General features: G+C 49.0%; 1 protein-coding gene across 3 annotated transcripts in view; it reads left to right on the forward strand.

The window, feature by feature from the left end:
• The first annotated feature begins 10,736 nt into the window (after positions 1-10,736).
• NRG1 (neuregulin 1) overlaps positions 10,737-12,367 on the forward strand; it is a 260,030-nt gene continuing 258,399 nt past the window's right edge. For all 3 annotated transcript variants that reach the window (XM_090038933.1, XM_090038935.1, XM_090038934.1), the window contains exon 1: positions 10,737-11,007. In XM_090038933.1, the coding sequence (XP_089895059.1) occupies positions 10,914-11,007 (94 nt within the window). In that variant the 5' untranslated portion in view covers positions 10,737-10,913. The remainder of the gene's footprint in view (positions 11,008-12,367) is intronic.

Consider the following 12,367-nt stretch of genomic DNA (forward strand, 5'->3'; position numbering starts at 1 on the left):
TTCGATGCCCCTGCCTTACCCAGATACATGACAAATGCATGCCTCCAGAGGCTGGGGGCGGGGCATGGCGACTGCCCGCAGGTGGCAGTGGGGGCATGGTGGCAGCAAGTGGGGAGCTGCCACCAGCAGCCACGGCAGTGTCAGTGGCAGGGGTGGCAGACACCAGCCAACAATCAGTGACCACCCACAGACACCACCAGCAGTGTTGGCAGCAGCCAGTGGTGATTGGTGACCACCCACACATGCTGCCAGTGGTATCAGTGGCGAGGGGGAGGAGGAGTGGTGAGCGGCAACCTCCCAGAGACACCGCCGGCAGCACTTCTCTTAGGGGGGTACCACAAATCTCAAGGGGTGCACATGCACCCACGTGCAGCCCCTACGTGTCACCAGTGCCTGGATGCAATTCAGGGATAACGGGACTCATTTCTTATTTGCATTAGGGTAAATAAGAGGAAACTGTGGACCCTACTGAACGGACCAAATCAACGTGGATGACTCTTTGGAGGGTTTATCTACACAGGGGAACTAAGGAAAATTAATCCACATCAACAACATTTGTGAATTTGAAGTAGATTAGTGAAATTAAACCTCTTGGTTTGGTGGACACCAAATTCAGGATTAAAGTGACATTAACATGATTTATTTTATTTAATAGATTTCATAGACATTAAGGCTGGAAGGGACCTTGGAAGATTGTGAGGGCGCGCGCGCCGGGGCGGCCGTGAGCCCCCTAGCGCCGCCTACCGTCACGTTAGGGTGACGTAGCACCCTCAGAACCTCGCCCGCCACGACTTTGATGGTAAAATATATAATGTGGAAGCTGCCAGTTTCCCTAATGGACGGTCTAGTTGTTCGTCCCTATTCCAGACGGGGTATCTATGCGCTTCCTGCCTTAAGGGCAACGCGTGCCTCCAAGCCTCCCCCTCAGCACGCCCCAAGCCTCGCAGCTGGTCTGGGGGACGCTTGTATGGTCCCTCGCCCCTCGGGTACCCTTGTCCTCACTCTCGGGCACCGGGGCTCTTCGCCCACCTGGCGCCTCCTTGGGTCGGGCCCCAATCTCTAGCCCGTTCCCCACGCCCTGGGCCTGTCACGCTGGCGCCCAGCTACTTGCTGGCGCCTCCTGGGTCGGCTTGCCAGCGCCGCTCACTACCGGCGCCCCCTGGGCCGGGTCCTAGCCGGCGCCTGGCTAATCGCCGGCTCTGTCTTAAGTCTGGAGCGCTCTTGCCGCCCTCGGGCCGGCACGCTCCCTCTGCCCAGATCTCGGCTCTATCGCCGCCCTAGTCCTGGCGCCCTCGGGCCGGCTCACTCCCGCCGCCCTAGTCCTGGCGCCCTCGGGCCGGCTCACTAGGCCTGGCGCGCTAGCCTTAGCTCTATCGCCGCCCTAGCCTCGGCGCCCTTGGGCCGGCGCTATCGCCGCCCTAGCCTCGGCGCCCTTGGGCCGGCTTGCTAGGCCTGGCGCGCTAGCCTTAGCTCTATCGCTGCCCTAGCCTTGGCGCCCTTGGGCCGGCGCTATCGCCGCCCTAGTCTCGGCGCCCTTGGGTGGCTAGCTAGGCCTGGCTATTCGGCCCCTCTCTGGGGCCTTGCCCCTCAGGGGCCTCTACCGCGCTCCCTGCGCTGTGCCCCTTTGGGCTTCCCCCTTCTGGGGCCGACACGCCACGCGCCCCGTCTCTGCCCTGCTCCGGGGCTTTGCCCTCTCTAGGGCTGACTCCGCGCCTCTTGCGCTCTGTCGCTGCCCCACTCCAGGGCTTTGCCCTCTCGGGGCTGACTCCGCACCTCTTGCGCTCTGTCCCTGCCCCGCTCCGGGGCTAAACACCGCCCTTATGGGCCGGGGTCTGTAACCCCGCACACCGCGCCTCCCTGGCGCACTATAATGCCCAGCAGCACCGACACTAGTGCCCCTGGCACTGTGCCTCAACTGGGCACTGGGAACCCCCAAGCTGTTGGGGAAGCTCCCCTTGAGGCCTCCTCGCTCCCCTACAGCCTCACCCAGTCCTCTGGTGTAAACTGTAACGTAATACTCCAGCCATCTGGCTATAACATAAATACAGAGGCTCCACACGCCTAACAACTCCAAGCCCCACCAGGGCTTTCTATCCTACCTCCAGTCAGGGCGATCTTGTTCCCTGCATCATCGCGGCCTGTTAGTGGGGTAAAGCAGCAAGCACTCACTCAGGCCACTCAGCTCGAGCCACAGAGCTCCTACTCCTGCAACAGCCAGAAAGGAACTGTGTCTCAGGCTCTGGCCTACGCTGGTTATAAAGGCCTGGCCCTGCCCCCTTCCGGCCATGTGACCACCTGGTTGTCCTGGCAACCCGGCACCTGAGCTGCCTGGGTGATTGCCAGCTCTGCCAATCACCCTCACAATCACGGAGCACCTCTGTGACTCCGTGACAAAGATCATTGAGTCCAGCCCCCTGCCCCAGGAGCAGGAAGTCAGCTAGGGTCAAAGGATCCCAGAAAGATAAGTGTCCAAACATTTCTTAAAAGAGTTCAGAGCAGGTGCTTGCACCACCTCTGGAGGGAGTCTATTCCAGGCCTTGGGGGCTCGGACACTATAGTTTTTCCTTATGTCCAGTCTAAAATGGTCTTGGAGGATTTTGTGACCATTGGATCTTGTCTTCCCTTGGGGCGCTCTAGTGAACAGGCATTCCCCCAGATCCTGATGCACACCCCTTATGCCACCCAGTCACCCTTGAGCCTGTGCTTTTCCAGGCTGAAGAGTCCCATGGTTCTCAGCCTCTCATCATTTTAATTCACCTCTAAAGTAAATTAAGTTAATCCCAGTTAAGGATACTTTAAATTCTGAAGAAGTGTCTACACAAACAATTCCAGCTTAACTAACCCACTTAAAAAGTTAATTTAGATTAATTTCATAGTTTCATAGTTTCTAGGGTCAGAAGGGACCTGAACAGATCATCTAGTCCGACCTCCTGCCATAGCAGGAAAGAGTACTGGGGTCAAACGACCCCAGCAAGGTGTTCATCTAACCTCCTCTTAAAAACCCCCAGGGTAGGAGCCTGCACCACATCCCTTGGAAGTTGGTTCCAGGTCCTAGCCGCCCTGACTCTGAAATAGCGCCTCTTGATGTCTAACCTAAACCTACCCTCTGCCAGCTTATGACCGTTATTCCTGGTCACTCCTGGCGGTGCTCGGGGGAACAGTGACTCCCCCAGTGCCTGCTGATCCCCCCTGACTACTTTATAACAGGCCACAAGATCCCCCCTCAGCCTTCTCTTTTGGAGGCTGAACAGGTTCAGGTCCTGTAGCCTCTCCTCATAGGGTCTGCCCTGCTGTCCCCTGATCATGCGAGTGGCCCTCCTCTGGACCCTCTCCATGCTGTCCACATCCCTCTTGAAGTGTGGTGCCCAGAACTGGATGCAGTACTCCAGCTGCGGCCTGACTAGTGCCGCATAGAGGAGGAGGATCACCTCTTTTGACCTGCTTGAAATGCATCTGTGGATGCATGACAAGGTATGGTCGGGCTTCCTAACTGCCTCCCCACACTGCCGGCCCATGTTCATCTTGGAGTAAGTGATGACTCCAAGATCCTTTTCCGCCTCTGTGCTGACAAGAGGGGAGTTCCCTAACCTGTAGGTATGGTGCCGGTTGTTCCTCCCCAGGTGCATCACCTTGCACTTGTCTGTATTGAAACCCATCCTATTCTCATCCACCCACCCTTGTAACCTGTCTAGGTCTGATTATATCCTGTTGCTTCCTTGTAGTGTGCCCACGTCCCCCCACATCTTAGTGTCATCAGCAAATTTGAACAGGGTGCTTTTTACCCCCTCGTCCAAATCACTGATGAAGATGTTGAATGTTGTGGGCCCGAGGACAGAGCCCTGTGGAACCCCACTGCCCACGTCCTTCCAGGTTAATTTCCTTTAGTGACCCCATGTAGACAAGCCCTTAAAGTCTTTGGAGTCACACCAATGTAAATGAAAGCGCAGTTAGCTTAATGTATGGGCTGCATTACTGTTTTGTGAGTCTGTACATAGTCACCATTCAGAGAAAATAATTAAACTGGAGGTTGCCAAAATCATAGAATTCTATAATAATTCTATAATAATTTTAATAATAGGATTCTACTTTCTGTCTTCTTTTCCTTGCTTGTTACTATAAAAGTTCCTAATTCTGCTCTCAGTTAGTCTAGTTCAGCTCTTACAAATTGCAATATGAGTTGTACCTGAATTAATGAGAGAGACATTTGGTCCAATATATTTTAAGAAGACTACAATTTGTTCCCAGTAAATCCGTGTAATTATCACAAATTCATACCAGCAAACTGTGACAGTTTTCTGTGGTGTGACTAACAGTGACTAAACAACCCTGAAAGTTCAGAAATAATAAATATTGAAAATCTGATTCCCAGAGTGTGACATTTTCCTGAACTTTCATAGATCGGGTCCAGAAAATCAGTGATAAGTCAGATGCTGTCAGATCCTGTTTGTAGCAGTATATATACAAACACATATCCAAACAACGTAAAACCTTGCCATTTCCAGAAAAAAGACGCTAAAGCAACGTCATTACCTGCAACAAACATTACTGTTGCCAAAGTCATCAGTTTGGAAGATTGACTCTTAAACCACTATTTGGATAAGTTTTGTAATGGGATCTGCATCTTGATAAATGTCAGTAGAAGAAAGCTACTATTATACTCAGTCAAGCTGAGTAGGTGTCAAAAATCTTATGTTTAACTACTGACAAAATTTCAGATCTACTCAGAAGAGTTTGCTTTATGCCCAGTTAGACCTTATGGGCTTGTCTGTATGACACAGTGCTGCCCTGAGTGAGTATTTTGGGTACCAGAAAGAGTATTGCTGCACTGTGCCTTGACTCCTATAACCCTGCTTCTCAGCAGGTCAGATTCACCCAGGTGGCGAATCTCTTAAATGACTGTGACTACTTCAGGTTCCTGATCAAGCTGGTTCATCTCAAGTATCTCTGCACCGCACTGTGATGTACAGGCACACCATGAGGTTCTTGTATTCATATAGTGGCTGTTACATTTAAATCCTCATTGAGGCCTGTTTTCTTATACTGTCAGAGCAATGTGAAGGGGACTTAATGTGAAAATTTGACCTGTGGGTCTAAAATTCCTCTTTCTTTTTTGGGTGTTTAAATTAGTGTAAATCCCAGTTGAAGTATATTGAGATCAGTTTTTCTCAGTTCTGTTTTACAGAAGCCTGCATAGTGGAATTGCAGCTGCTTAATTACATTGGTTTAGAAACTGATTTAGGAAGATCAGTACAATTTCTCTAATTTCTGGCCTAACCACAGTTTTAAATTAAGGCCAATCTACCCAGCTGCAGAATGTAAGGGGGATCTATTAAATGAGAATCAAACCCTTAATGTTTTACTCAGAGTCATTTACTTCACCAGAGCACTCTATTTGTTTTCACTGTGTCATCCTCATTTATTATTGTCCTGCAGCTTGCATGGACATTTAAAAAATACTCACTTCGCACTGTTGCAAATAACTACAGATCTTGTGTGTAGTCGCTGCGTGCTGAGCCAGGTTGGAGTAGCCCCGGCTGGCAGAGGGCCTGGGGGTTCAGCCTGCCAGCCCGTGGCTGCTCTGACCTGGCTCAACATGCTGTGAAGTGGTGAGCTGGGGCATGAGGGTACTCCAGGCCGGCAGGCAGCCCCTGTACTAAAGCACCCTCATGCCCCAGCCAGCCCTGTCAGTATCTACATGTGCATTTCTGCACAGTAAATAATGCCACCACATGATAGTACTTGTATTTACAAATATTAACCTACAGTGGTATTTATTAGTTTAGTGTGACCTGATAGGGCTGCAGGTGCAGACGCGAAGACTTTATTGTGGAGCTAATTAAGCAGCTCTTCAGTAAATGTCTTGTGTAGACGTGCCCAGGGCGTCTGAGGTTAATATAGCTGTGTTTCAGGTTCTGAAAGCAAATGGTGATTGAGTTTCTCCCTCTGTAAAATGGAAACAATAATATTTATCTGTCTTTCAAAGATGCTGTGAGTTTTATTTCATGACTGCACAATGAAAAGATTTGACATGTTTAGATGGGAAGTGCAGCAGTAGTATTAAGTACTGCCACCTGTGTTTAATGAAACAAGTCATGGTGTAACACACATATAGGGCACATCTACATGTGACGCTCTGTCACCGTAGCAATGTGCTACAGCAACATAGCAGCCCCAGGCATCTACACATGACCAGAAGCTACTTTGCTGTAGTGACGCACTTCCTGGTATAGCGTGCCACTATGGTGAAATAGCTGCTAAAAATAACTGTGCAGCATGCATACAGTGCAGTACAGGCTGTTACTGTGCCTTGATTTAGTACTTCCAAAAGGAATCACTAAATCATGGTGCAGTAACAACATCGCCGTTGCAGCACATGTAGACATGGCCATAGTATAGCACTGTAACTATTTCAGTTAGCGGCATGATTTTTACCATTAGGATAGCCATGAACAAGATGCACTTATATCTGTATTAATCTGCTTATTACAAGCAATATTTTCCCTTTTCCTACATGGGAATAGGCTACAATGGTCTGAGCATCTTTTCACTGCTAGAACTGCATCCACACTTTGGAGTTGTAGTACTTTAACTATACTAGTGTGGCTAAAGTGGTACAGTTGTGTGTGAGTGAGGTACAGCCAGACGAGTTCTCTAGTTCCTGAGACCTCAACATTTTATTGCCAACAGTTAAATATTAAAATGATCATCGTATAAGTGTAGCCAATGCATTAAAAACACCAGACTTCATTATGTTCTACTCAGAAAGAAGGCCTAGCAAAGGTGGTAGGAGATTTGCCTTAGAAAGGACTACATGTTTAGGTTTGCTATTGGGAAAAAACCCCCACAGTTTTAAAATCCAGTTCACTGACCACATTTAAATATATAACAATTGGAAATTATACATATGTATAATGTACCAGTAATCAATTGCAATAATTATTGTATATAGAATTCATTAGGAAATTGTGAAGGTAAAACTCTGCTTTGAGCTTTTAAAACATACTGAGAATAAAGAGAATCGGGTCAGGTCAAAACTTGAAAAGTATATTTTGTTTCTTGACATAGCTTTTCTCTTTTCTGCATTCTGCAAAACAGGCTTCCTCCTGGCTGAGTAGTGACCCCATAAGGCAAAGCAGAGCTATTGCATCCAATAGTAATGAAGACTTTTGCAGTCACAAGTTGTCTTTTGTGAGACTTCCTTTCTTGGCTTGGCTTTAAATGATTCTGTATTGTCTGTTCAACTGCGAAGGTTATGACTGTGTATCAGAAATGCAAGTACTACTTAAAGGCAGACAAGGTTCTTTGGGTACATGAAATATCTTTAATTAGACCAACTAAATAGTTGGAAAATGTGTTCTTTGCAAGCTTTTGGGTACAAACACCCTTCAGCCATAGGAAAAGTCTGCTGGTGTTTGTGTAGACCTTCCCTATGCCTGAAGAGGGGCATTTGTGCCTGAAAGTTTACAAAGAACAGTTTTTCCAACTATTTAGTTGGTCTAATAAAAGATATTGCATCTACCCAAAGAACCTTGTCTGCCTATATCCCTGGGGGGGGGCGGTGTGTGTGTGTGTGTGTGTGTGTAATTACGGTGTTACCAACTCTCATGATTTTTGATATTGTTCTTAAAGTCTGTGCTTCAGGAATGTGAAAAGCTTAGTTCTTTCTTTTATATATATTTATATTGATGCATATATATAAAAGAAAGAGCTAAGTTTTTCACATTCTTAAAGTATAGACTTTGAGAACAATGCCAAAAATCATGAGAGTTGGCAATACTGTAATTACTTATTATATTAAAAATGTATCCTAGGCGGTCCTTTTCCATGCACTAATTCAGTATCAGTGATCTGTTTCTCATTTAGAGCTTAGCCCTTTGTCTCTCTATATTCATGTTATATCAATGAATACAGACTCAGAATGTGTTGATATTTACCTTTTTGCTTTCTCTCATGTAATATTCCATCTGGACATCTCTCAATTAGTTCACAAGTGTAGCAATATTTGGTGGTGTTCTTAAAATCATGGGTGCTAAAATTATACTATTATTTGATAATCTCAACTATTTAGTAAGAAAAAATGCAGTGATAGAGAAGAAAGCTTGATAACATGAACCTAAGAAGGCTGCTAAAAGGAACCCAACATTTATTTTTGAAAAGTCTTGCAATTTTAGGGGCCATGATTTGTGATTTCTTAATGTGTACAGACGGCAAGCCAGAGTCATTAGTGTGGCACAATTTGCATGTATGGTGATTATTTTAAATACTAGCGAATTGCCCGTCAAGAATGATAGGGGGGGCGAGCGGGGGGGGACAAAATGCCACCACCCACTACCCCATGCAGTTGCCGCCTTCCAGGAGCGGGAGGGGGAAGCTTGCACATGGCAGCTGCTGCCGTCACCCACCACCCCACGCTGCCACCACTCAGCATCCAGCCATGCACTAACCCTCCCTCCCCCCCTCCATGTCTGGCCCTGTGCCACCTATATATATATATATATATACACACACACATATATATATATGTAATATTGGGTTCTAAGGGATGTTAGAAGTAACTTCTACAACTCTCTGAGTCTTTCACTAGATTTTGATAAATAGCAAATGGAAATACCCACAATCCTAGGTTAGTTTATGATTCTGCAGGCTGCTCCACAGAGATGCAGCCCTGAAGAGTCCTGTTAAATGTGTATCATGTTGCAAGCAATTAAAGAAAATTATTAAACCAATTATCTGGTTTTGTCATTAAATAACCCACTAAAGTACCCAGCTCTCTGTCTGAGAGTATTTCTACACTGAACTCCACAAGCAGGACTGCAATCCGTGTTCAAATAATTTTTTCCTACCTAGTTCAGGTGGTGATAGCAGTACAATTGCGACAGTCAACCAAGTGCTTGCCCAAAGATCCAGGTGAGTTTTCTGGTTGACTCTGAAACCCATGCTGCTGTGGCCACACTTTTGTTAGTCCCTGAGCTAGCTCACTTAAAGCTAGCACAGGTATGCCTACATGAGCATATTTCACCCTTTTGGGCTGCAGTGCAAACATACCTTGTATGACTCCTATTTGGCCTCAGGTATCTTTTGACCACTGACTCCTTGGATGCTTTTTGAGGACTGGTGGGTATGGCCTGAGGGGCTTTGCTCAGTGTCCCCCTCCAGAGAACTTATTTTCACATTTTGACCCTTTGACTCCCATGTCACTCCTATTCTGTTTTGCTTTTGTTGTCCCAAGAAATTAGTTGCATCTTTCACACTTTGGCCCCACAAAGGGGCTATTAGTTAGCTGAGTGGGCTTTAAGTGCCACATTAATATGGAAGATATAAACAGACAGGTATCTTTTGATAAGAGTTGGCCTTTAATGAGGTAAGAAGTGCAATTTAACTAGGGGAAGGGATTATAGATTGTATAGTGCCTGTTGCTTCAGGAGTTTACACTCATGACTTCTCTTTCAGTGTCAGCTTATATAGATCACATGGATTGTACAGATAGATATAGATACACACACTCCACATGTATCAGCCATCAGTAACAGGACTTCACACAGGGGCAAGGACCCACTGTTAAAGAACATTCTGCAGGCCTGCATCCTCAGAGTGCCAGCGTGCCACACACAAAGAGGCAGGAGTAACTTTATGCCTCTTTATCAGTGAGCAGAGTCAGTGCCCCACCTGCCTTTCTTTGAAGAGGCAATGCTTATGAAAAGCAGGTCAAGCCAGGTGCCTTTTTTGGCTTGGTCAGCTAGAAAAGAAACGAGAGGTAAAGATAGGATGGCCATCATAGAGGACAGTCTGATTGTCCTCTGTCTTCTATTGATATAAAATGGGATGCTTTTGTCCTCTATTTTTCTCTTGAAGAGAAAAATAGAGGCATGGGTGACTGGTGTCTCCCAAGTCTGGGGGCCACCAGATCCCCGACTGGGGGAGGAGGTTCCCCCAGTGGCCGATTGCCAAGCCTGCAACCCGAAACTTCTGGTTTTGCGGCTGGCACTTCCAGGGGGTGCATGTGTGCCCACGCACCCCCTATGCGGCGCCAATGAACAGGGGACATAAACGTGCCAGGTTTTGTATCAACAGAGGACAGAGCAGCAGAAAACCAGAATGCCCTCTATGATGGCCACCTGAGGTAAAAAGCTGAGTTTGAAAACCACCGGTTTCTTAAAATCCTGGATGCTAGAATTACAGGATGCGCTGATCCTCTCTGCTGGATTTCCCTCAAAGCTGCAGTGTCGGGGAAGGAAGCCAGTTAACGTGAAGCTGTGGGGATGCGCAGGGGGTGCACGTGTGGGACCCCCTGGAAGCACGAGTGCACCCCCTGACTGGCTTAGGTGACAGGTGGGAGCGCCGATACCCACCCTGCAAGCGCCGGCCGGTTGGTGAGACTGGCTGCAAGTGCCCCCCTGACTAAGGTGGCACTGGTCGCTCATGACAGGAAGCCCAGAAGGCCGCTGAAAGGAGCCCTTTAAGGCCTGTAGAAGGTCCAGCTGTGATGCCGGGGCGGAGAGCCAGGCACTTCGTTTCCAGGCGAGGGTCTCACAGCCCCTCAGGCTCCTCCAAAGCCCGTGGACATCCATTCCTGGCTGCTCAGGGACTGGGAAGGGGGGTCGGTGCCCGGGCCGGGCCGGCGGGCGCGGGCGCGGGCGCGGCGCAGGTCGGCGCCCCCTGGCGGGCGTGCGGCGGCGCCGGCCGCTCCTCCCCGCGCCGCGGCCCCCCACGCCCACAGCCCCGTGCCCGGGGCCGGCAGGCTCCTCCCGGCCGCGCGCGTGGTGCCCGGGGCGGGCATTAGCAAGAAGCGGGGGTTAAAAAAAAAACAAAAAACACACACACACAAAACTTAGCAGCAGCAGCAGCCGCCGACGCCGCCCGGCAGAGCCACGCGGAGGAGCTGCCCAAACTTCCAGCAACTCCCGGGAGGCGGCATGTCCGAGAAGAAGAAGGACGGCCGAGGCCGGCGGGGCAAGAAGGGCGCCGGGGGCGGCCGCAGAGTCCCGGACGCCGCCGGACCTGGCTCAGGTGAGTGCCCCGGCCGCGGACCCGCGGGCACGGGGCAGCGCCGCCACCCGCGCGGCACCTGGCCGGGGTGCCGGACACGCTGCCCCGGCGCCGGCCGGCCGCCCCGCTGCCCAGCGCGGCTCAGCCCGCCCAGGTGCGCTGCCCGCCCGGGGGGCTCCTCGCCGTGGCCGACCTGCCCTGGCAGCCCCCGCGCGGAGACGGCGGCCCTGGAGGAGAGGGCGAGCGGCAGGAGCCCTACCACGTCGGGCCCTTCCCACGTCCCGGTTCCCCACGCAGGTGCAGGGGCAGGGGCCAAGCCCTGGGGACTGTGGCCCTCAGCAGACAGGAATGTCCTGGTTCGCTGGTTTGTTGTGTCGTGGCCCAACCGTCCCACTCGAGATCAGGGACCGGTATCACCAATGGGAAGATATGGCCCATGCCCTTGCTAGGGTGGTCATCATAGGGGACAGTCCAGTTTTCTGCTGGTCTGTCCTCTATTGACACCAAACCCAACGTCTCCATGTCCTTCTTCATTTTTCTATTCAAGAGAAAAGCAGAGGACATAAAGGCGTACAGTTTTATATCAGTAGAGGACAACTGGACTGTCCTCTGTGACACCACTTTTTATGTCCTCTATTTTTTCTCTTGAAGAGAAAAAATAGAGGACATAAAGACGTCCGGTTTCATATCAGTAGAGGACAACCAGACTGTCCTCTATGATGGCCACCCTAGCCCTAAAGCCCTTTATATTAGATCCAAAAAAACCCTCTCCCTAGGTACAGGCTAAATGTAGTTCTTCTTTCCATGCATGCATGTGTATGTGTGTGTTATTATTTAGGTATAGATATATATCTATAGCTATATAAAGAGAGAGCATGAGCAGATGTGCACATAGGTGTGTGTGTGCGTGTCTATATAGACACACACACACAATATACGCACACACGTGATTGTTTGGGACAGGGACTCTCATGTACAATGGAGTTTTGACTTCTGTTGTGACCTCTACTACAACTGTAACACAAATATAAAAAAATATGACTATAGGATCTGATTGCCCTTTTGCCCCAAGTCCTTTGTGATCCTTGAGTCCCATGTGGAGTGAATGTAAAAACTGTCATTCCACTTCGGCCACTTAATCCCATTTCACACTTCTTTTGCCCTCAGAGACGCATAGGGCAACTGAGGATAAGGCTCCACTCATTTAAGGATTTTTTTTTTTAACTTCTAGCTCTGCAACAGTATATTACTACTTTAGGTGCCTTGCTTTAAAGGAAGCAGCCTAGGAAAAATAGCACCAATAAAAAAGTTAAACTCTCTAAAAACATCTAAATTAATTTTTCTTTTAATGTGGCGTGACCAATGGATGACTACTCTGTGG

This window comes from Crocodylus siamensis, chromosome 3 (genome assembly GCF_052110815.1).
Source record: "Crocodylus siamensis isolate JL-2025a chromosome 3, ASM5211081v1, whole genome shotgun sequence".
In the NCBI taxonomy this organism is placed as follows: Eukaryota; Metazoa; Chordata; order Crocodylia; family Crocodylidae; genus Crocodylus; species Crocodylus siamensis.